The sequence below is a fragment of the Pholcus phalangioides genome, unplaced genomic scaffold, assembly GCF_987345545.1.
Source record: "Pholcus phalangioides strain wild (caught in Gottingen) unplaced genomic scaffold, Ppha-v1.0 ptg000003l_1, whole genome shotgun sequence".
Classification (NCBI taxonomy): domain Eukaryota; kingdom Metazoa; phylum Arthropoda; class Arachnida; order Araneae; family Pholcidae; genus Pholcus; species Pholcus phalangioides.
The window spans coordinates 52,834,908-52,861,412 of NW_028301596.1; the positions used below are offsets into that span (position 1 = coordinate 52,834,908).

The following is a 26,505-nucleotide window of genomic DNA, read 5'->3' on the forward strand; positions in this document are numbered from 1 at the left end:
ATTCTTTCCTTATTTACACTGTGTGCTGTGACATGCTGAAGTAGAGGCATAGTAGCTCCTTAACTTCAGCAAATGGACCCCAGATGGCAGCACTTTTTTTAGTAAGACTAAGATTAGTTTTTTTCCCACCCAATGTGTATTGCCATACATTGGGCTGAGAAAAAAAAAACCTCACCACCCCTTTTTTATTCAGCAATTTTTGTGATGACTGAAGTGGAAATTCACCAAAGACAGAAAAAGAAAAGAGTTGCAACAAAATTTGTGCATCAATAGTACTTGATTGATCAACAGCAGTCACAATTGAGTGCATCTTATGAATTGAAAGAACACTTGCTGTTTTTTTTCTCTTGCTCAAAATCGATAGATTAGCAGGAACTTCGGGGCACACAGGGCAAATTAAAAAGTTTTTTCTTTTACAGTCCCCCAGTGGTCATATACATTTTTAAATATCAGCCAAAAACAAAACTCACCGTAAAAGGCACTCCTTCCACACTTCCTACTGAATAGCAATGATCACCAGAGTTGGCGGCTCCAGTTAGTACCTGATGCTGATTCATCCTTCAAAAGAGTAAAATTATACTAAGGTACCTAAAAGAGAAAAAAAAACACATGATCAAAACAAATAACTACTATTCATTCCTAAAGTAACACATACAACGTCTTTGACATAAAAAAAGGTTATTCACATTTTTTTTTTTTTTTTTGGGTGATCTCACATGAATTGACACTTCACAAAACTGCCAGCCAATATTTGGAAACCCCTGGTCAGGAGTGCATTTAGGAAGTGGGGATATCTATATCTCGTATATCCATAGCCTAGAGTGCAAGGGCGGCTCGTGAAGGAGGCGAGTAGGCACGCACCAGTGAAAATTACAAGTTATTCATTTAATTCTTCAAATGGATTTGATACCAACTTATATAATACCATTGAGTTTCTTTCTTTTCCTTCTTTTTTAAAAATGAATTTGATAAATTAGAAAAAGAAATATTTTCAGAAGCATTGATTCACAAAAGACACACATAAAATATGAGTCATATGGTCAAGGTTCAGCAGCGTTTCCCATTGAGAGAGTTCATTCTTCTTTCCTCTTTGGGTGCTTTCCATCGTGTGCCATATGAAATATCCTTTAGTAGTAGAAATATGAGAAAATGAGAGCCGCCAGTTAGTAGAAGTTATTATACCCGTTTTGACAGCGCTGAAAACGCACCACGTATACTGATGCTCCTATCAAATTTCTATCTTTTAAATTAGAATATATTTGAATAAAAAATATATTTTTTCTATAACTTTACCATAGAATTTTATACACCTTTTAAATTAGAATATAATATTCAAGGCCTGTTCAGACCTTTTCTGTAAGGTCCACTTTTTGTGAAAAATAAGTAATTTTGCAGGAAGCAAAGTAATCTAGTTAATCTATCACAAAAAAAAAATGATTCCAAATTTATGGTTTCATTAATTTTTATTCTGTAAAGGGTCCATTTTTCAGATGCAGAATTTTGAAACAGGTTGATTTTTTAGATCAATTTTGTGCAGGGTCTGCAAAATGGGACCCAAATTTTGGCTGGGCAGACAAACGTTGATATTGGAAGAGTATGAATTTTAACAAGTTGCAAAAACCATTGCCGATGGCAACTGCTAAACTTAAATGATTTTCCAATGTTGTTAAGGTATTGATTAAGCTTACTGTGCAAACTATTTACATAAATGTTACGTTGATTTTACATTATTTTTGTACTTCTTGGATATAGGCCTACAGATGTCAAATATAATTTAATAAACAAAAATAAAAGTTATCAATGCAGTGCAATATTTTCGTGATTGTAAATAGTACATGTACTCGATTACATATCTTCACCAATAGATGACCATATATTTTTGAAAATCTACGTTCCCCCCAAAATATCTGACCACGAGCTGCCACTGCTAGAGTGGCAAATTCGGAGGGGCAGCAACTTTTAGTAATTGGTGGACAAGAATATGAAATTAGAATAGAAGAAAGGAAATTACAATAGAAGAAAGGAAATTACAATTGAATAGCCTGCAGAAAGCAAAGCCATATATTCCCCTCCGCCCCTTGTATATATTATAAATTAACACACTGACATGGAAAAGCATGTAGGTAAGTCACAATGGAATCAAAAATTATTTTTTTCATGGATAAGATAGTAAGAACCCATGGTAATGCAAGAAAGTTGTTAGAAGAAATAGTCTAGTTTCTACAGCACCCCAAATATGTGTGGTGTCAGCAATGAGTATTTATGGCTTTGGCACAGACTTCGGCTTGTCCTGTGAAATTTGATTTTTGTGACTTACATGCTTTCGCACATGTCAACCCAACAATTGTAATTACAGCTGGTGACACTTTTTATATGATAACAGAAAAAATCACATGTTAAAAAAAAGTGTTTGGAGTTATGTTACTTTAGAAGTGGGTACGATATAGACCTATTCATGACTGAAATAAATATCAATGAACTTTGTTTAAAAATTAAAAAAAAAAACTGCACAGAAAAATACATAGGAAATTTATTTTTCAAAATAAAATCATGTTTTCTAAATGAACAAATACATGTGCATGAAAATCATTGTCCATTATCTAATCAAAACTGCAAATAATGGTTTGTCACGAATTCATCGCCAGTTGAACCGTGAATTCTTTGTAAATGGAGTGCCACAACTCTCAGACCCAAATCTTTGGAATCCTTTCTACGCAAGCACAAGATTGCCGTTATTTCCCTCACAAAAAAATTATACTGGTAATTTTTTTTTTTTCAGTGGACATATGGGGATTTGTACCTTCTTTTCCTTAACCATGTGCAGGGTGAATATACAAAAACATTTCACATTTTAATGTCTCCTGAGTTTTAACAATTTTTTTCCTGTTGCCAGTAAAATATTTTTTTTTTATTTCCCAAGTTAACGGGGCTAATGACTAGTTCACCATACACCAACTCTGACCATATAACTATACTGCAATTTACTGCGATTAGCGAGTCAAGCTGGAAATAAAGACATCATCTCTCGGTCACCTCAAGCTTTTTAGAAAAAATACTTTGATATCTATATTCTCACCCTGGATCGAACCTGGGACATGACGGCAGCCTTCATGGTGATGGACGAGCATTTTACCACCGCACCACTTGGGAATGGGTTAATAACAAGTAGAAATGGCAATAAATCCCTCAATCCAGGGGTTCTAAACATTTTTTTGACTCAGAGCAAATTTTAACACATTATTTTTGTGTGTTAAGAGCCCCTTAGTCCTCTTTTTTATTTATCAAATTTGCTTATTCAGCTCATTGTCCTGGAGAGGCATCAGAACCCTTGGGATGTGTAAAGTGGAGCACAGGTTAAGAACCCCTGCCTTAATCCATGAAGGAGTTATGGATATACATTGGTTGTTTCTCATAAAGATTGCAGAAACATAGAAAACTTGACCTTTGTCCGGTAAAGGTCATACCACAGGATTTCACTAAATAGGCGATATACTGAAATATATCCCAAAAATAAATTGTAAGTAAAGGTGAAGAAATACGAGAAATCACAGGATTTCGAGGAAAAAAACAAACATGGAAAAAAATTTTGCAATACATTTCGTAAAAATGTATGAACTATTTAAAAAAAAATCTCTCATCTCAATAAAAACTGTCACAACAAAACGAAAGTACTAAATGGTAAATAACTATTTATAAATTATTTCATCTATTTTGATATACAGGGGAAGCTTCTTGACACACATAGATAATGAATTGAAAATCTAAAGCCCCTACTCTCCCGTAAATTTCCAATATTTCTCACTGACTACATAGGATAAATAAACACATAGGAGAATTCACCCCACGCCCTCTCTTGTTTGGATTTATAGATTTATAGTTACGGGAATTATTTTAAGCACAGAAAAATTGGGATATAGTGAATATATTGCAATCAAAGGAGGCATTTAAATTGGATGTCGGGGGGGAGGGAAAGAGTATTCGAGCCCGGTATTTATACTTGCCCATCGATATTAATTCAGCATTAGAGCTGCGTTTGCGGTGGACCAATGTTGACAGTTTCATGTGGGAAAATATAATTCGAAATTTTTATACTATCACAATCATATGTACATAAATAAAAGCCTGTTCATCATAAACTCTAATTACAAAAACAACATTGACAAGGCGGATAAACCCACTAGGTACTGTTGCCACTCACTATATCGTTTCTTTCGAAACTTTCGCATCAAAATAAAGGGCAAAGGTTTCCGGTCAGTTAAAAATTATTATACGAATTTCGAAATCAAATAAAATACAAATTTACAATCTATGATCAGTTTTTATGGTATAGTAAACTTGCAGTAAGTCAAATTTAGTTATTATATTAAGTAAAATATTATCAACTCGTTGATCAACATCATCATCATCAACTGCCCAACCCACCATCAACAATTTTACTGAACTGAAACTGAAACATTTATCATGATTTCGTTCACGTGTTAGTATGTCATGTTAATCAATGAGTAATTTCAAATTTGTATTTACTATATGTTTCTATTGATTCCCCGCAAACTTTATATTGTATAAATTTCTTTTAGGGTTGTGGAGAAATTGTGTGACCTAACACACAATCACGTGATTTTAAGTTTTGTTTTGATTGTGTGACTTTATTGTATTTATTTATTTTTTATAATATTTGTTGATATATAATGAATGATAAGGAGCACTGAATATGAAATAGTAGAATATTTAAAGCCGGGAGAAAAAAATCGAGGGTTATTGGTGGGCAATGTCAATGTACACAATTTATATATTTTTAAAGTGGTTCCCAACCTGGTGTACGTGTACCCCCATGTGTGTGTGTGTGGGGGGGGGGGGTCGCAAAAAATAATCAGCGGGAAAAACAACGAGTGAAGTGATGAATTTTTAAAAATGGGGAGCAAAATGTCAAGAATCATGACTTTGTACAGAAGGGGGGAAAGGGCATGCATGCTTCATATGCATTTTCTAGGGACATACAGCTCTCCCCCATATAGTGATAAGCGATTTAAGGATTCAAGAGGGTATACATATTTATAGGATTATGCAAGACTCCTACACAAATCCAAAGATGTGAATACTTTCCATTTACTTCAAGGGGGTGTGCAAGTATCTAGCTTAAAGGCACGTCTACATATACTTACTCCCATTGACAATGGTGTTCTTAATAACAGCGAATGAATTAATGCATTCACTGTGCTTTTGCTTTCTTTTTTCCCTTCCTCCTCGTTCTCTTCCCCCCCCCCCCATGTACAACCCAGTCATGACTACAGTATTACGTAGCCTTCGCCATACAAAATACAAGACATGCAATCCAAGCTCGGTTGATATAATGACCGTCAGCGTCCCAAATTTGATGTTCAGGTTGTGCAGGGGTGTATGCATCGACCCTTGGAGGGAGTACAAAAGGCTTAGGGTGGCCACAAAAATTTTTCTTCCAAGAAATTTAGAGGCGGAACAGCTTCGATATAAGGGACACAGCAAGTTGGTGACTTTTTCCCGATGATAAGTCGGCGCGCTCAGGTTCCTTGTTGTTCGGCTGGGTTGTCGTTGTTCCAGAATGTTCTATTCTGTTTTATGATTAGTATTTTGGATAGCCATGCGCACATTAACTGTTTAAAGGCTGAACTATGAACAAAGTCACGTATTGTTTTGGAATTTGGTATTTGTGAGTTCCCTTTACATGCCTATGTGCAGATCAACTTTGAAATTTGAAGAAAAAACATTTTTTCTTTGTTTTTCACAATGTTTCATAAATGGAACATTGGCATTTGGGGAGGTGAAAGCAAGAACTGGTATCACCTATATTTTCACGATTATTTATTGTAGAGTATAGTTATCACACAAAATTTTATATTTTCTCCTACAAATTCAAATACATATCAGTTTTTTTAACACAAAAATGTGTGTGCAGAAAAGTAAAAAAAATTTCTAATGTCTGTGGTAGAAGAAGGAAAACATCTTTGATGGATCTGTTTGTCACATTTATACAATGTTTTTTTGGCAAACCGCACACCGTCCTTGCAACGCAGATACAATATAATGGCATCAGATGACCCGACATCTTTTTTCAGTTGACACATGGACCTGGATGAATCATTAACCCCTCCGTCATAAGAAAGTTTTTTGTTACTTCTCTTCGGAATTCCAAATGCAAATATGATCTGCTTCTCATAACTCTGAATGAATTATCCAACATGCTGTAATAGTCATGTATGGACATTTTCAACAATATCCTCTTCACCCTAATGTTCCTAGTTTCATTAGCAGGTAATTGGCATATATCTGCATCCTCTAATTCACAGAATTGGAAAAAGTTTCTAAATATCCTACAGCTTCTTCTAATTTGTCATATTTTTGTGACATGGTTGCACCCAGCTGAACATAACAAGACTATCTACGATTGCAGATATCGGTTTGATTAGTCTGCAGTTGGCAAAAACATGCATTTCTAAGAATGCAGGAATAAAAAGTACTCAATATAAACAATCCACCTCAGAAAGTATATTCTGTGTCATATTACCCAAAATTCATCCCATACACTTGTCGAATGATGACAACACCCTGTGGTTCGAACAGGAAAATCGAAGCAGCACACTGTACATATGATATCCCTTGAATACTGCTCTCTTGAAAGGCCAATGTTCCATAAATGGAACATGCATTTTTGAACGCTTGTAAACAAGCTACAAGCTAATTGATTTACTTTGATATGTTAAGAGGTAGAACCACACAAAATAATTTTCAATTTACTTCAAAATTGAAATTTTGTCAAATTTTAATCGATATGGGAAAAAAATGCCTGAAGTTTCCAAATTTATTTTAAAAAATACTTTGAACTTTTCTCTATATACGATAAAAAACTGGAAATGTCTGAATTAATTTTTATCTGCTATTTTTGCAAATTGAAACATTAGCCACAAACAGTTAATGGGAATTTTTAGCAAACCACTCAAGGGCACTGCATGCATGTAGACACACCTTTATGCATATAGAACAGGGATTGACAAATTAAAAAAAATTTAGGTGCTAGTTATAGCTCTATGAAACCCCCCCTCCCCCGCAAGACTGATTTTAATCTCAAGAAAATGGTACTAAATAATGTTTTTTCTAGCTTTTCAAGACTTTATGCCCTATTCCTTATGTTAAAGGAGACGCTGTCACATGAAATCAGTATAGTTATATGATCATTATGGAATTGTATAATGCATGAGATTGATTTTGGTGTAATGATAACAAGCAGAAAGTGCCTTGTCACTAATTATCTGTCTCTATCTCTTATTTCAATAGGAACCTGTAAAGATGTCATCTATATCAGAGTCTCCTGAATACAATAGCTTCAGAAGTACCGTTCCACAGAAAAAAGTTAGCTTATTTTATGGTTATTTCTTAACCAAGTAATGAATACATTAACCTTTTAACATCCATATCAGCCCAGTTTAGGGGTATGTTTAGAGGCTCTTATGTGAAAGGCAGAAGGAAATTAAAGCTCTCATCATAGTCCCCAAAGCAGAATCACTGTGGCGGTATTTGTTAAAACAGGATTCCACTGTATTTTAAAAGCAATGTTTGAAAAACAGTGAATTAAAGGAAGCAAAAACTTATTTTTACAATTTCCTTCAGTTGGAAGTTTAGTTCACAAATTTATGTTCCTCAAAAGATATACATGCAGACCTGCAAACTCCCCCGATTTAGGCGGGAGACTCCAGATTTTTCATCCTTCCTCCCACTCTCCGGTTTTTTTAAAGTTTTTCCAGATTTTGGCTGGAAATTAGATTTTACGCAAGCTTTTACGTTGTCGTGGCGTCCATGATTACCGTCGTCGTAAGGGAAAACACCCATAGAGGACAGCCGTAGTCATTTCCATCGAGCAGCTGTAGAAAAAGTCTCTGTGACCGCACTTAAGCAACTGGCAAAGATGCGACTTCGTTTTTGTAGCGTTTATCGGCAATCATTTATCAGGGGCACGACCTTGGTTGCCGAAATTCCTCTATAATTGTTATTGTATTCCATTAGCAGCCGTGCGGTAAACACGTTTTTTCGTCCGCAGCTTTGTAATTTGAATTTTTTAAAATCGTTTCTTCCGATTAAACATCTTCAGAAAGAAAATATAAAACTTTAAGCTATATACAGCTAAATATAAAGCTTTTAAGAATTCATATACCCAAGATTATCAATCACTGATATGATAGCATCCACGAAAGGAGATACTTATACTTTATGAACAGTATGTAGATGTGATTTCTCTATTCTGTATGGAAAGATTGACATGGAAATATATTCTTCTCAAGGACAATGCAGAACCTGCCTTGGGGGGGGGGGGGAGAATGTAACTTTTTCTTAATTGATTAAAAAAAAATTTCTCAATTTTTTTTTATGAAGTTTTTTTTTGATAGAGTCTATGAGTGTCAGGGGGGGGGGGGTTGGATTTTTGGATTTCAAAAGTTTGCACGTCTGTACATGGGTGATTCTTATGAAATTGGCCTAAATTGTGTACTCAGCAGTTTACATTAAATATGTTTGATGGATAACTTTTTTTTCATCCCTTTCTATTTATATTCAAGTTTCTGAAAAGATACCACTGTTTTAATTTTTTCTTCAATAGACTTTCCAAATTTGCTTGAGCACAAATTTTCATTTCTTAAGGAAATGTCCTTTTCCTGGCTGTCCCCAGCACATTTTTCAAATTTTAAAATAACTTTCCATCTTAAAACAGAAATATATATTTTTTCCTTCAAGATATGTATTTTTATGATCAGCAAATTTGCCAGCTGCGGATTGTACAGATATCTACAGACAGCTGCAATAAACTATGGAGCTACTGAAAACACTTACAATACTATGGAAATTGGTTTAAAAAAATCAGATCTGAGTCTCTTGCGGTGTTTTACTTATTTTCACCATTATTTTTTCTAAAATTGCATTGATCTTCACCATAACGATGAATTCGTATACGCATGCATGTGAGAGAGTTCGAGAGAAAGACAAACTCAGAGCTGATATTTTTTGTCTGTGTATGTAGGGCAATCTCTAAAGCCACGTCTAAACCTGCCGCTCTACTCGATGCCTAAATTCACAAAAAACCTGTTTTCTGTCAAAATCGCCCCACACTGTGGGCTAAAAACAGACTTTTGAATAGTTCAGCATGGTGGGCCCTGACCCAGCTTCATTTGCATAGTTGTGTCAGAAAGAATGCTTTCGTTATAGGTGCTGTAGGAACTCTTGATACAAAGAAAACGGGGATGGCGTATATACGGCCCACAAGGGCATATGCAGGCTGAGATTGCATCAAATATTTATGAATTATTAAGGGAATGATGAATTATATAAATTATTCGGCAGCCTCGGAATGTTTCTTTGGGGGGAACCCCCTTATCATCCCCTCAGGGGTCGAATTTCGAAAAACCTTCATAGTGAGTCTTTACATCATGAAATGAAAAAAAAACTACTGACCAAATTTCACGAATGTTACCTCTGAACCCCTTGGGGACTGGGGAGGGGGGGGGGAGTATTTGAATTTCGAAAAACCATTCTTAGTTAGTTTCCATGTCATGAAGTTAAATATCTAATAAATTTCATGAATATAACTAATTATATATACCTTCAGCAGTTTTGGCTCAGCATTATTTCTCCTTAGAATTAGATTTCTTGTGGAATTTTGAAAAACTCTTTCTTAGTTACTCTTTACATCATGAAACAAAATTTCTAAATTTCATGAATTTGCTTCATGAAATTTGAACTGCTTCAGCTGTTTTGGCCCAGCCTGATTTCTCTGTCACATTTGAACTGCCCTTATTACGCACTTAGGGATCGAATTTCGAAGAATCCCTTCTTAGTGAGTCTTTACATCATGAAATAGAACTATTGACAGAATTTCATATTTATAGCTTCAGTGATTTTGGCTCGGCGATGTCAGTCAGGACATGTTATTTTATATACAGTCGAATCCCATTGTAATGAACGCCAAGAGACCAGAGGAATCATTTCGTTATAAAGGAATTCCAGGTCACCTAGCATTGTTCCTGTGTAAACTTATTTGGGGGGATTAGAAAATTGTTCGTTAAAACGAGATTTTCGCTATAATGGTATTCATTAAAATGGGATTCGACTGTATATAGACAAGGGCGTAGCGAGGGGAGGGGACTTGGGGGTCTGGTCCCCCCCCGAACGAAATTTCTGGCTACGCCCCTGTATATAGATATATATAATTGAATATTATTTTTACTTTACCACATGTTTCAGTTCAGAAACATCTATTTTTGACAAGCATGTGTTTCCAACATGCTTAGTTTTTGATCAGTGTTGCAAAAATATGTAAAAATGTCTTTCTCCTGGCATTAGGTAACTAAAAGAAATGTTTGATTAAAAGTGGGAAAAGAGAAAGTAAAAGAAAACCAATTTTTTTTCCTTGAAATATCTTGCTGCAGCAGGGTATGCTGGGTATTTAAATCAATGATTAAAATCACGATTTAAATCATTTGATTTTTTTTAAATCATTGATTTAAATCACAAAATTTAAATTTCATGTTTCCTTTATTTAACTTCAAAGAGAAATAAAGATTTTTTGATAAAACCTTGAATTCTATGCCTCAATTGCCGATTCAAAATAATAATAGATGTTGTACCAACATAAATATTTTTTAAGCTTTAGACTTTTTTACTTTCTGTATTAAAATTTTGAGTTTGGACTGTTTTTTTTACCAAACCTCACTAAATCTGTGATGGAATAAAAACGTGTAAACTATTAAACAACATCATGCGAGTCTGAAACACATCACGTGATAAATGCGTGCACCAATTGGGCAAGAAATAATATTGTCGATAGAATGTTTTTCATTTAGTTGATGCTGAATGACGCTTTGGTTGAACATAGAGTGAATTGAGAAACCTTACACCATATGTGATACTGAATTGACACCAGGTATTCACTTCAAAAGGGGGACGGAAGCCCTCATGAATAAAAAAGCACTTCTCTACAAAGAGAAATGCTAATCCATGAAGTTAATTTGGGCTCAACAGCCTTTTGTGTTACATACACAGAATTTTTGTGTTCATATTTTTTGCTTGTAGTTTGTTTGCTTATTGTTAATTTGTAGTTTATTCATTAATGCTGCATTAAATTTGAGAGATAAGGTGAAAAAAATAGGCAGTGACATGAAAATATGCATTCTTAATTATTAACAAAATTTATTTTAATTAATAAGCAATCAGTCAAGATTTTTTCACACCTTGAGCTGCAGTAATGTTTCATCTAAAGACTTTGCTTTGAGAATGCAAAACAGAGACAAATTAGAAATTGGTTGTCTCCATAAAATTGACGAAAAAAGGGGCAAAAAAACACGAACTAACCCTTAACTGGCATTGCGAAAATTCTGTGCATAACCGGCATCATCATAGGGTCATTTTGACCCTAGCGAGTATTAATGCATTTTAAAAATTAACAAAAAGAGTCTTCATAAAAGCAATGGGTTTTTCTACAAGACTTCATTCATCTGCCAATTATAATTCACTAAATAATTTTTCAAATTTCTTTAATTATTTTCTCAAAAATAGTCTTTTTATTAGGACAAAAATTCAAAAGAAATGGAGAAATACGTGACTTTTGAAATTTTTTTAAATTACACATTAAATTTTTGGATTAAAAACTGAACAGATATAATTAAAAAATATACCCAGAAAATAAAATTTACAAATTAAAATGATATTTACTATATTTTCACAAGCACCAAATTTAGTCTTATTCTAAGTCGGAAGCACAGTACTTGCCAAACACCATGAAATATTGATCACACAGATCTTAGATACAATTCACTAACAACACCATCCTCATTCTTACCTCGGATATCGGATGTTTCACCCCATTAATTTGAAACCATTACCGAGAAAACTGGCGCTCTTCCGAGACGGCATTTCAATTTCAACACTACAGCCATCAGACAAAAAATGTCTTACGCAAATGGTGAGGTGGAGTCAAAATGACCCCAGAAATGACAGAAATTTTGCCGATTGAAATAACGAAAGAAAAAATAAAACCTCATAAATTTTTTTGTCAAGAACGTATAAACAACCTACTTGAAAGGTGTTGATAATAGGATGCACCGGATGCATTTCTTTCTCAAGAGAGTGGCATGTTGAGGAATGCGTTTGGTCAAAATGACCCCACCATGCCAGTTGAGGATTGAAAAATTAATAAAAGTGCAATTGACAAAAAAATTTCACAATATCAGTGCTTGTACAGGTTTAAAATGATGTACCAAAATAGATTGAACATGTTGCGAATGTCAAGTATTAATATCAAATTTAAAAATTAAGTGCTGAAACAGGCAGAATCCCACGCGTCGGATTCGCTCATCTCTTGACATAGTTAAATTTAAATTACTTTTTTTTTTCACCATGAGTTTTCCACAAACTTCATTGCTGACTATATTTTTTTATTAATTTTTTTTTATATTTTTTGTTCAATTTCGTGAGAATGACCCTCATAAATATTAGTTATAATAATTCCATTCTAGTTGTCATTCATTTAGACACTTTTTATTCTATTTCCGAATGCAAACAATTGTTAATGTACTCCCTCATTAGAGTACACACTTTTTTTAGTTATCTAATCATTCTTTCCATAAGGTAATTGTGGATGAGGATGAAAGCAAGGTTTGGACAGTTTACGATGCAGGACCACGTGAAGTTACTTGTCCATTGATTTGTTTACCACCAGTAAGTGGGACAGCAGATATATTTTTCTATCAAATACTGGGACTTACTGCAAGGGGATATCGTGTGATATCGGTAAGTTTAGTAAATTCTTGTTTTGTTAGTGCTATAGTTTTCTATGTGTATAGCATGATCATACAGTAGACTTTTGATTGTCTGACACCATCCTTATTACGGTTAAGTATAAATTGAGTGACCAAATCTAGCACATGTGAAAATGCTTTTTTAACAAAAAAATATTATTGGCTACAAATTTTTTTAGAAACTTCTGTTGTTTTTATTTTTTGCTGGTAGTTATTTATTTTATTTATACAGTAAAAATTGTCTTTAACAGAACCTATATTGAGTGGAAACCTATCTTCAACGAAAAAAATTGTGCTCCCACGATTTGAATGCCAAAATACACACTAAAACATCTGGATTAAACTAAAACTGTCTAACGTGGAAGAAATGAAAATTGTACCCTTTAAAATTTCACACAAACACTGTGAGTGTTTGGTGACAGTTTGGTGACGAACAGACCAAATAATCACTCATAGTTTGAAAAATGTGTGGTAGATGGCAGCACTATAACAAGCATTACACAAAAACAAGCTTCACATTAGGTTCGCAACACAGATACACACATTCCAACATGTACCAATTTGTTAGAAGTTCCGCAGAGGAATATGGATGAGGTATATGTGTGGTTTAGTAGTAGTAGACCAAAGAATCGTACAAAATGTTAAAGTGGTCCACTGAAATTTTTTATGCAATTTATGCTTGCAAATATTGAGTTCATTTCTGTACATGATACTGTGGTTTTGATATGTCATATGTAGTAAAGCAGTTGCTCTCTGAAATTTTAACAAAATTTTTTGGAAAAGCAGGATTTTCCATAGGAGAAATCAGTGTAAGGGGTGAATTTCCAAATGATATGCACGAGTTACAAAATTGTATGCAAGCTGTGTACATTCCGTGATCCGAAGACAAAGCAGGGCAGAATTAATTAGATAGAGGCAAAGAACAACTGCCCTGGTGGTAAAATTCAAGGGATGGAAAATGTTAAGTGGTTACAAAACACTGTCATAAAAATCATCAAATTTTAGTGGTCGCGGTGGCAAAATCATGTTTTGCCCTCACAGAAATCTTAGTTACGGCCCTGATGCTGAGGATTACATAAACATTGACGATAATGTATAAACCTCACCTGAAACGAACAGGTACTGACACGCTAATTGAAAATTTCTGAGGAAGTTAAAAAGAATATAAGATTAATATATTATTTACAAAAAAATTAATGATGTCGTTATTTTAGGGGAAAAAAAGTGTATGTCAAAATTTTATACAGATGTTGTCAAAATCTAAATACAGTATTTTGTAATTATAGACTAATTATTTATTTATTTTAACTATATTTAAATTATTTACTTTATCTTGAATTAATTTATTTTTATTTTATTTCAATAACACACGAAATCGTTACATAATTGCCCACATTATATCAATTGAACCTTTATTAAGTGGAAACCTGTGTCGAATGGAAAAAAATCTTGGTCCCTTGTGATTCTGTTGAAGACAGGTTTTATTGTAGAATTAATACTTATAGTGCTTGGTGTTTTTACACTTAAAAAATGTCATTGATGTATGAACTCATGTTTTTTCATTGTACAAAATACAGTGGAACTTCAGTTAACGAGCATAATTTGTCCTATGAATGTGCTCCTAATCCTAAACAATCATACATTGAATCAAACTTTCCTACAGGAAATAATGGAAACTCAAATGACTCGTTCCACAAGCTCTCCCTCATGTGAGCCTCAATCCTTTTCAAAGGAAGAGTGCAGTTTATTTTAGATTATTATATTTTTATTTTTTTTACATTGAAGACATTAGTGCTTCCAAAATGGTACAGAAGAGCAGACGTTTTCATCAATTTGAAATCCCTGCTTGCACTTACATCCAACAAGAGGATGTAAAAGTCTTTCATGGGCTTGTGCTATGAGTGCTATCTCCGTAGTCGGGGATGTTTTAACAAGTCTGCTAAAAGATTAAAGTAGGGCCCCCTTACACTATTGAAGGATTTCATTAATGCACATACAATATATTTTTCAATTTGGTCAGTTATTAAAATAGTTGAAAGTAGCTTTGAAAAATGTTTGAGCTTGATCCCTTAACTCGCAAAAGCAGCCCTGCCCACAGTGAGAGAAAGCAAACTGTCTGCTTTTTAGTCATGATAATGTGATACTTGACAAGCAAGGTGAAAACACAAATTAAATTGGTAACAGAAAAAAAAAAAATGAAATATTGCAATTGAAAGATTAAGAATAGATAAAAATCCTTAATGGGGACCCCTGTTAGTCCTGACTTAATATATTTATCGCTACCGATGAGATATCTCATCTTCCAAGAATATTTGCTGAGTGCTAGAGACAAGATAACTCATTCTTTACTTTGTTTTTCAATTATTGCAGCATGTCCAGTGATTTATTTATTAACGTTTCAGTGCATCCTAGTCCATATTATTTTGTTTTCACAAAATTTCTACAAGAGGGTGCTAACAGCACAATGAAAGCTTTGGCAAAATTTTTACATCGACTTGGTCAACTGCTTTTCTATTTCTCACCATTGTGGAAATCACTAAAATGGCAAAGGAAAGTTGTGCTTTGACATTTGGATATGGCAGTTCCTAACTCCTATGTTTTGTATACTAAAGTCGGTGGAAAGCAACCTCAGATTTGATTTCAAAAAGGAATTGGACACATTTGCTACTAAATTCTAGTGAACATAAGGGTACACCAGTTTCTAGAAATTATTTCATGCATCATAAGTCTTCTGGTATGTCACGAATGGAAGACCAACATTACATGGACACAGTACCCACTACATAAACTAAAGCTACGCCAATGCGGAGGGGGGTCATACATAATTCTCACCAAATTCAATGAGAAACATGCTATCTGTGCAAAACATGCACACCAAAGCCTGTATTGTGTGTGTAGGTCCTTACTTTGAAAATTATCATAGTTTAGAGAAATTTTAACTTTGTGCCAGATTTATACACAAATAAGTTTTAAATCATTATAGGGTACAGACATTTAATTATTAATTATGTTAAAGTAAAATAAACAAGTTTTAAATGAATATGCGTTTTGTTTTAACGTGCAAGGGGTAGACCAAAGGCTCACCATTACAGTGACGAATGTGTTAAGATGTCACCAAACTGATATGGAAACGGTATATTGAAATGAAAATTACATTATATCTGTCATACTTGTATGGATGTTAAATGTGATATTTTTCATTACGTGGTATGTATTCATCGAGTGGTAGTCAGAGTCAGAAGAGTTTCTCAGAATGAGAGGTGTTTAAGCACCCACACCAATTCATTGCACAGAACTGAGCATTCCAGAATTCATTCAGTAATCAAAAGGTCATATTAAGCTGAAACTAATAATGTAATGGTTTAAAACACTGTGAACACATCTTTATTTATATTGCATATGTATATAAAAATTTCATAACCTAATTTTTTTTAAATCTTAGCTTTGATTACTGAAATCATGTTCTTTTCAATTATCAGGTGCATTACCCTGTGTACTGGACGATGAAAGAGTGGGTGACTGGTTTTCTCCGGCTACTCGATCACTTAGGCCTTGAAAAAGTAAATAGCTTTTTTATTTGTTGCAATTTTCAGTGGGTATTCAAAATTTATACAGCTTGTTCATCAAAGTGCTCTCTGTCCCTCTTGCACCATGGGAAGATGGGTTTGTAAATTCAATATTAAAAAAAAACTTAAATAGTAGGTCAATATGAGCATATTGATAATCTCTGCTCTAACTGTCGCTGGGTTATAATTAGTTTGATGAACTTGTTAGAAATTTGATGAATTGTTATTCTTTGAAGGTCTTTATTATGTTTCTTTTTTTGGTTAATCATCTGTTCATGTTTACAGTAGTGTTATCCACAGGTATTTGACAAGTCAACAGTGTTGATTTTTCTATCATTTTTCCCTGGAAAGTGTTCTGAGTATTTTCTGTTCGTTTTTGGAGTACATACAGCGTTAATATCTTCTTTTTATCAACCAGAACAGACTCTTTTACTTTGTACTATTTGTATGAAAATTATGAGTGTGAAATACTGTCTGATTACAGAAAGATGACTTATGACCTACATCATGAAAAGTGAGAGTTTATTCTTCAGTATGGATTGATAATTGGGAGAAAAAGAAGAAAAAACATCCTCCAGCATCAATCCTTGAGGTTGTCCCCCCCCCCCCCACAACGTTTCTCCTTACTGAAGAATGAACCCACTCTTTTTGTGATGAAAGTCATAATCATAAACCACCTTTCAGACAATGATCATGTTGACAAACACATTTTCTTTAAACACTTCTTATGCTGGCAATTTTCAGCTGTAACGGTAAAAATGTTTTATCCTTCCTTTTAAGTGTAATACTGGATGATATTGCAACCTTGTCATCACTATCATCTCGTTTTTCCCAACTTGAATAAGATAAAGGGAAGGGAAACCAATAAAATCCAACAGTATTTTTTCTGTTGTTTTGAGAATATAGCAAAGGATTCCACTTTCTACAACCTTCTGCTTAAAAACTATTCATATTCCAGTCAGATAAAGTTGAACTGAGATCTTGGTTCCCCCCCCCCCCCCCCCCCGACATGTGTTAGCATAGTCTAATACTACATTAACAGCAACTGTATCAACATGCAATTCATAGTTTGTCAGATAAAAGAAAGATGGAAAAAAATCTTTGAACTTGCGGCTGAAAAAAAATTTTCTTCTCCAGTGTGAAAAAAATATATCTTGTGAAAATTTTACAATTCTACAATATTTAAAAAATGAATTTTTTACTCACCACCATATGAATGACAAAATGTTTTTAGGTTTTATCAGGATTAATAGTTGACTGTATAGTCCTACATTCATAGAGTGCTAAAGTTTTCTCTTTTTTTAATGGAATTTCATATATCTTCTGGCTCTTTCAAAATATTTTAATATCGCATGTGTGTATTAATCCTGTGCTGGCAAAAGTTATCTTCATTTCTGATCTTAACATTACAGAAAGAATAGACAAAAAAAATCACATTAGAATTGTTTTTGTTTACCTATATATAGGCCTATTGTTTGTGAAAATTTCATTATTGAGAAAAATAAGTGAAATTTTTTATATTTCTGTCTTATCCCAAAAGGTACATGTTTTCGGGGCATCGCTTGGTGGTTTCCTCGCACAAAAGTTTGCCGAGTCTGTTCATCAGTGTCCTCGAGTACATTCCTTAATGCTCTGCAATAGCTTCACTGATACATCTATTTTCAATTTCACAGATACTGCTGTCATGTAAGCATTGCATATGTTTTCTAATATATAGTTGGAATGTTAAAAGACAGAAACAATTTTCTGTTTGAGACAGGTTTCCATTTTATAACAGCGCACACAAAAATATATGCAGTGATTTATTTCTGTTGTTTTGCAAAACAAATTTTGAGAAGTCACCCTAACTATTATAAACCAACGAGAGTATTAAACAGAGACATGCACATCATTATTTTGAATTTTTTCATGTTTGCTGTTTCAAATTACTATACCATAGCTGCCAAGTTTCTTGAATTTTCTGGGAGTCTCCCAAGTTTTGGCTTCATCTCTCGACCTCCCGAATTTTTACGAAAATCAGAAAAAACCTTAATTATCCGTAAATATTCCCTACTTCATTTAATCCCCGCTTCTGAAAACAATCCCTAAGGAATTACTTGTGGGGCAAAACGTCTTTTGCCTGTTTTTTCCCCCTTTTTGAAATGACGTCACACATTGTAAATGGGGGGAGGGGGAAATAGTGGGAAATTCCATTTTTAAGGACGTTTTATAAACCCTCTGATGGTAACAAGAAAAGATGTTTGTCTTATCATGCAGGGAAATAGCTTAGTAGCCAATAGTCCTGGATAATAATTGAAGATTACAGTGACACGCATGTGGTCGAAACTTCCTCTTTTGTTGAAGTTACGTACGTGCAATAACAAAACATGAATACTGATAAGCAAAAAAATATTTTATCAACTTTAAAGATACTTATTCCCCGATGAATTTCCTTTCATCAAACGTTCCAGAAAAAGGCAGAGTTTTCTTTTTGTACAAGTTGTGTTAAGGACATAAACATCGGTCATGGTGAAAAGACTGACCTCATTACCCATGTGAAATCAAAAAAATATCAAGCAAGTGTCACAAAAAGTCATGTGTTCTTCAAAAATTGACGCATTTTTCTTTCATCTTCCTATGATTTTGGGGTCATTCACGCAGAATGTTTGTTCATATCGTTTCAGATTTAACACAATATGTATACTTTTTAGATCACCATTGAAGTTTTGGCCTCCAATTTCATTTTTTTTTTTTGCATAGGGAATTTATTTCCTACGATTTAACTTTTATGTGTGGAACAATCGCTATTTTATTTGGAAAAATTGTTTTTGTATTTATTAGGGAGTGGGTTTTAGTATAAAATTTTCATTTTTAAAAGTTGGCAGCTATGCTATACATTTGAAATTTCATATTTAATGTGTTAATAGTTAAACTTCATTATAAAATGTTCTCCTGAATAGCAATAGAATGAACACTTACTTTTGTCACAAATGAAACATTTTTAATATTTAAAATAAAAAAAATTGAGAAATTGAGATCAACAACCAATAACATTTGTGAAAGAAAGATTCTATGTCTCTGTGACACTTAAATTTTGCTTTTCCTCTTGCTTCAATTTTTGTGTTTGAATCCAAGTTGTGTTTCTTGTGGCTAGATGCCATCACATCGATTGAAAAGCTGAAACATGATATTGCTGAATTGCGAAAAATAATTCAGTCTCCCTTTCCTGTTCCTCTCCCAACTAGATTGAATGGAAATATTAACATTTCTCCAAGGAACAGTGGTGTCTTTTAACAAAAGTCACAATTTCCATCATAGATTAAATGTTAAACGATTACTTTTAAATCGTTTAACGAAATGTTAAACGATTAAATTTAGTAAAACTTTTATTAAATTTTGAATGCTCAATCCACTTTTGCCCAAGCCCTTACTTTCAGAACCAGTTCAGATAGATAATAAGCATTCATCATTTTTCCAAAAAGTAAAAGAATTTCCTAACAAAAGAGGGCCTCACGGTAAATAATTATTCCAATCAATTATAGAACAAACTATCATTTTAAATGTAACATAGATCACATATTTTAGTTTGTTTAATTTTTCAGAAATAAAATGGCCATTCTCAATAATGACCACTTCTCAGTAGTGGCCACATTTTCATGGTCCCATTAGTGGCTGCTGTTGGGAGGTTTTACTGTAAATATTAATGCTTTGAACATAGGTGTTTTGAACATATACAGGGTGATTCAAAACTCAATGTACAAACTTTTAGGAGGTAGAAAACACAAAAACAAAACAGAATCACAAGGGGGGGAAAAAGAAAACAGAATCAAATGAAAAAAAATTATTGTTATAATTATTTTTTGTGCATAACTGTGGATGGTAAGAACTTTGAGCTTTTGTTGTGAAACTTGGCATGTACACGTACTGTCCTTGCGTAAAGTATCGCTAAATAGTTTTTTTCTACGCATTATTGGCTTGTCATTTCTGCATCTACGTTTATCCTCCAGCTGATCAGGTTGGGGATTCTGGTCATACATTCCTATGTGATTCTGTTATGTTTTTGTGTTTTCTACCTCCCCTAAAAATTTGTACGTTGAATTTTGAATCACCCTGCATATATATTTTTTTCGCGAAAATGAACAAATCAGACATTACATTGAAAAGCTATCAAAAACATTCAAAAAAAGTATCTTCTATGGGAAAAGGGTACTGTCAACGAGATGGATGTTTTCGTAACTAAATCCTCATAATTTCTCTGGAGAAATCGTAATTGTCACTTGATAAAACGTTTGAGAAAAGAAATTCATGTTTTCCATAAATATGTATCTGTGTGCCGGAGGTACAGGGTATCAAGTCACAAGAGAGGAATTTTAGAATGGATCCATTTAAAAGATTGTTTTAGTGTATCTTTCTGTAGAGCCCGTTTGTTTTATAAAGTGAATATCTCTGTTATTTATTGAAATACGACTTAGTATACCATACCTATGTGTAGTGTAATGAAAGTACTACAAATGAACAGCGTTATTCGAATATTGAAGACAATGGATATATAGTGCTCTTTCTTCCTTTCATGCAGATATGAAAGCGGTAAAAGTATCCATAAGCTATCATTGCAACAGGGCATCTATTGCAATCTGGGTGTAATAGTTGCAATTGTGTGCAGATCCTTAAGAGATTCAAACCACTGCTTTAAATGTAGAATTTTGAAACGAAAACTAAAATGTATTTTGTAAATTATTGGCATTTTCTATCTTTTGAAAACAAAGGTTTTGGATGTTTCCAGCTGTGATGCTTAAAAGAATGATAATGGGAAACTTTTCCAGGGGATACGTTGCTCCTAGAATTGCAGATTCAATAGATTTCATGGTAGAAAAGGTAGGATGCCTTTCCATCTTGACATTAAAATATATTTTTTGGCATCATGTAGATCTGCATGCTGTGATGACTTACTAATGCTTTTTTTTTTCTTTTTTGTGTGTAAACTAATTATAAAATAACCCACTGTTTCTCCATTCACTAATAAACCACACATGAACCTTGCAAATCCTGAAAGAGAAGAATTCCATTAAAAAAATCAATGGGATATCTATTATTTTACGTGAGAAATTAGAGGAGTTGTATGAGATTTTCATGATGCAACTCTTAAGAAGAAGTTAATGTTCTCCTATGTCAAGACCACCTTTTTATTTCCATATTTGTTTTATACTAATATTAGTTGAGCCATTGTATTTTATATTTTACATTTTACTATTTATGCACATATGCTGTACTGTATTCTCTCTAGCTGGATAGCTTATCACAGTCTGAACTGTCTTCCAGACTGACATTGAATTGCATAAATTGCTATGTTGAACCGCAACGGCTGAGAGAAATCCCGATCACAATTATTGACGTGAGTTCCTCCTTTTATGCAAGTCTTCCATACTAATCAAATATTAATGTTTGATGTGTCTTTTATTATTATTATTTTGCATTACAGGTGTTTGATGAGAGTGCCTTAAGTAGCGCTGCGAGAGAGGAATTGTACAAGTTCTATCCTGATGCGAAAAGAGCGCACATGAAAAAGGGTGGCAATTTTCCTTACCTGAGCTACAGCGAAGAAGTCAACATGCATATACTGGTAGAGTCATCCATTCACTTATAAAACTATATTATGGTAAAACTTTGAATTAGGAGTTACTCGGTTTTGCGAAATTTCAAACAAATTTTGACTCGTTTCAACAAGCAAACATTTTAAGTTTTAGAGTTTTTGTAACATATTTTGATTTGACAAATGAGGTATTTCTAGCAGTATGAATATTATACATACCAATATGCATATGCTCTTAAGTAAGCACCAGTTTATTTGAGGCTTGGCGTATCTGCCTTGTCTGTTTAGCTGCATGTGATGGCAACTAAAAAAAACTGACGATTCATTTTCTCCTATTGTGGGTAAGACCATCTTAACAAGTTAAGGGACCAGGCTAAAACATTTTTCTGGGCTCTTTTACCACAGTCAAACATGACTACAATGATACTCGATACAATCACAAATCCCTCTACAACGATATTCGTCCCTTGAGTATCGTTTTCATATTCTTTGCGGAAATGTCTATATATATACTCTATAGTGGTAAACTGCTGCCTCTGGATATAACGATAATCCTTATACAGGAATATTTTTCCTTGGTCCACAGAATATTGTTATATCTAGGTTTCACTGTATTTTAATGAAAGACCAAATTGAAAAATATATTGTATGCATATCTGTACTAATAAACCATTGAACACTTTAATGGCTCTCATTTGCTCCCAAATGTCACTGACTTCTTTGGGCCAGTTCATACCCCCCCCCCCCCCTATTGCTGTGTGTTAATGCAAGCATGAATCCCAAAGTTGAAATCCCTTGCTCTTCTATATCATTCTAAAAATACTCAAGTCTTGAATATAAAATAAGTAAAAATACAATAATTTTAAATAAATCACCTCTCGGTACATCTTCGAAAAGAATTAGGACTAGAATGAAGGGAATGAGTCATTTGAGTTTCCGTTATTTCCTATAATGAAGTTTGATTTGATACATTGATGTTTCGGATTACGAGCACATTCATGAAATGAATTATGCTCATAAATCGAAAAGTTCTGTATTATTCCAAAAAAAAAAAATGGTTAAAATTTTTGCTTGTTTGAGAAGCAGAGTTTAATTCAGATGACACTTTTTTTACTTAGCAACATTAGTAAATGTCTTTTGATACATTAAGAATGGTTGATACACAGAGTTATACATGTGTTTGTGTATTGTCAAAATTACTATGTGCAGACGTGCCAACTTTTGAAATCCAGAAATCCGGAGATTCTTCCGAAGGGGGTACCCCCGGCACTTATAGACTTGATCGAAAAAAAATTCACAAAATTTTCATCCATTTCCTTCCCCTCCCCCCAAGGCAGGTTCTGCATTGTCCTGCCCCCCCCCCCCCAACCGAGCAGAATATAATTCTGTGTCAGTCTTCCCATGCAGAATAGAGAAATCACATCTACATACACTGTTCATAAATGAATTAATAAAAAGAAGGAAATGTTCATGAGCAAAAGGGTCGAAGTAGAAGCATGAGCATTGAAGTAAAAGAAAAAATGCTAAAAGCAAATCCTTCAATCTGTATTAATAATGACTCCTTTTACTCACAAGTAAATCCTTCTCATCTATTAGTAAAAGGTGAACAGGAGCCAACCACGTTGTCTACTGGGAATCAGCTGTTTTGCCCTTCTCTGCAGGGGGCTCTTTAATCTGAATCTCAAACTGATTGCGAGCTTATGAATTTTTATAAATTTTATAGACAAAATTGAATTGAAACTAATTTTTTATTCATTTGTCTATTATCTTAGCTAATTTTTTTCTCACCACTTTTCCTTGACATCGAAGGCTTCACATCATAATCCACACCTCCAGCATCTTCATTTTCTTGAGGGCCCCCTTCTTACGGTTCAAAGTCAGTCTCCCAAAGATTTGGTTATATTGTGCAAAACAACACATGCGATCACAATTTTCTGGATATTTTCCAGTTTTGCACAACAAACATATTGCAGGATATAGGAAATCTCTGCTACTGCTGTCTGTTAACACCTTTCTGTGATAACTTTCTTTTTTTTTAGAAGGGCATTGAATTTCTTTTCTGCACTTTCGGCTGCATTTGAGAATGGAGTCATCAGGCAAGGTTCTAGTCCATAGTTTTCTAAACTTTTTTGTTCCATCGCCCCCAAACTCAAACAAGCCCATAGAATCCAATGGTATAACCGTAGCTTCCATCGCCCACTTTGGGAAACACTGTTCTAGTCCATAACCGTCATCAGCCACTAGAACCGTATCCTGCATTTTATGTATGGCTTTTCTGACCTCAGAATTTCTCTATATTCAGGAGTCGTGAACAGATCCAGGCCAACTAATATCAACACTCATAAAAATTTCTCTGCTATCACAAGTTGCTTGAGTATTTAGAGTTGGTTTCCCTTTACGGTTTATGTACTCATCGCCATGGATTTTCGGTTTCAGTATCCCTACATGCTACATGGGCACAATCAATGACACCAATAGCTGTTGGAAAGCGATATTTTCTCTGCCATAAATTCCTTTGCCTCTAGTATTTCATCTTACTTTCATAGTGAAGAATTTTATCCAGCTATCGGCCTGCTCTATTATATGGTCTATGACAGCACGTACAGTGAGCGATACTATAGCTTGCAAAACAAGTTCCTTGCCAATTCCATTTTGATAGCCAGAATCAGCGAAATACCGCAAACATATTTCCATTTTTTGTGATGATGAAAGCGCACTGCCTCTATATTCAACTTTTTCATCTATAAAGTAATTTGTAAGCCATTCCAAATTTTTTTCTTCAAAACAAAATAACTTTTAAAATCAGAGGTATGTGGGTTTTGACAAGACTTGTAATTTTTCACTTTCTTCACATTCACTAACTCAGCCGTAGCGGAATGAAAACACACAAAAACTCTTTCCTTTACGGATGAGTCTGATACTGACCAGCCTTATCATTTCTGAAGGATTTGCTCTTGCAAGTAAGTAAAAGGTGCTTCTTATTAATAACCATTTACTTCAGCTTTGAGTAAAAGGTCAACTGAAGGAGGATTTGCTTCTACTAAGAAAAGTAAATGGTTTTGCTTTTTTTATTAATATGAGAGGAAGGATTTATTTCATTTTTTACAAGTAAAAGGTTTTCCTTCTTTTTATTAATTCAGCCCATTGGGTAGCATCAGAATCACCAAACCTAGAATAGGCCTATGTATCCAACTGCTTTGTTAGGCAAATGCACCAAAATTTATGAATGGTGAATCTTAGTTTCTGTCCAAGACCATGAAAAAGTAAATACAAAATTATTTTTCTCATCCACACAGAAGTTTTTAGTGACTGCTCCACTTGTCGAACCCTCAAACTAAGCAAATGAAGAATTAACAAACCAAATGGTCCACATATACCCCAAATAACCTTGAAAACTGTAATTAATGATTCTGCCAAAGCAGAATCATTAATTGTAATCTACAACATTTGTATTTATTGTTGTAGTTATTTATTGTAATTATTATTATTGTAACTATTTTGCTACCTTGTTGGACATTTTGCCTGCTGTGGCATTGTATTTGGCAATATATCGATGATTACCTGTTCAATTCAAACTAATTACACAAATTTTGTAGATAGGATTTGGTAAAAAAGTAAGACATTTTACCAAAAAGTAGGACTCCTGCGAATTGTATGTATATGCAAGCAAAGGTGCTCGATCATCTTAGGCATAATTTTTTTTTTATTCTCGTCATATGAGAATTTATAACATTTTCAAAAAGAAAAAAAATGGTTTTTTTTTTCAGGTTCACTTGAGACCATTTTTAAATACAAAGTACTCTCCTTGTGTTCCGGATGACGTCACTAGAACTGAAACATGATTCTACGTCTGTCTTCACATAGCAGGGGGAAATTAAATAAGCAAGAAATATGACTATAAGTTGCATCGTCTTGATTGAAATGTCACAAGAACTTCATTTTGCTTGTGCTTTTGTGTTACATGGAGCAACTGAAATGTGTGTTAAATGTGCCTTCTGCAATTTGCGTGCGTTCAAGAATCATTATAGCATTTTTTGAATTAAAAGTGCTGTCAAGAGTAAATAGTCTGGAGATCTTTAGCATCCAGAAAGGCGGGGGAAAAATCATATGTAGCTTAGAAAACTGTATCACTGTTGTATCAAATGCAGAAACAAATAAAGGTAATGATTTTCAGAAATGTTCAAACCTTTTACACTTGAATAAATACCCGCTTTCTTAGCCTTATCGCAATTGTTATATTATCCGCCATTAGATTATGGCTACCTGTATAGAACATATATTTTATCAAAGTTTATGAAATGAGCTGTGGTAATTTTACTTTTTTGTGACTGAATACCGATGAAATAATATGCAATATGGTTTGAGAAAATATGAATGGGCATTGCATCCACAATTTATCATTCCATTTGAATACTTCTTTGTAATTATTACTTTTCTCGTTATGGTTGGTTTACAACCATTATTGTGAATTTTTTTGTTTTCAAATAAAAAAGCTGTCTTGAATGTGTTAAATTATGTATGATATATATTTTCCGAATAAAACTCATTTTTATATCAC

General features: G+C 33.8%; 2 protein-coding genes across 5 annotated transcripts in view; one reads left to right on the top strand and one right to left on the bottom strand.

Moving 5' to 3' along the window:
* Rbcn-3A (rabconnectin-3 alpha) overlaps positions 1 to 4,203 on the bottom strand; it is a 153,068-nt gene extending 148,865 nt beyond the window's left edge. For both annotated transcript variants that reach the window (XM_089250267.1, XM_089250266.1), the window contains exons 1-2: positions 4,002 to 4,203; positions 471 to 588 (exon numbers count right to left, since the gene is read on the bottom strand). In XM_089250267.1, the coding sequence (XP_089106393.1) occupies positions 471 to 557 (87 nt within the window). In that variant the 5' untranslated portion in view covers positions 558 to 588; positions 4,002 to 4,203. The remainder of the gene's footprint in view (positions 1 to 470; positions 589 to 4,001) is intronic.
* Positions 4,204 to 4,406: 203 nt separating this feature from the next.
* On the top strand, positions 4,407 to 26,124 carry LOC149088801 (maspardin-like). 3 transcript variants are annotated; one of them, XM_089250268.1, is made up of 9 exons: positions 4,407 to 4,477; positions 7,309 to 7,383; positions 12,643 to 12,804; positions 16,292 to 16,372; positions 17,919 to 18,064; positions 21,124 to 21,232; positions 21,642 to 21,749; positions 21,837 to 21,977; positions 25,715 to 26,124. In XM_089250268.1, exons 2-9 carry the CDS (start codon positions 7,321 to 7,323, stop codon positions 25,787 to 25,789), a joined length of 885 nt encoding a protein of 294 aa, XP_089106394.1. In that variant the 5' UTR covers positions 4,407 to 4,477; positions 7,309 to 7,320; the 3' UTR covers positions 25,790 to 26,124. The 3 variants fall into 3 exon arrangements, with proteins under 3 accessions (XP_089106394.1, XP_089106395.1, XP_089106396.1); XM_089250269.1 differs by having other exon boundaries at positions 4,418 to 4,502; XM_089250270.1 differs by having other exon boundaries at positions 4,447 to 4,481.
* Positions 26,125 to 26,505: the final 381 nt, after the last annotated feature.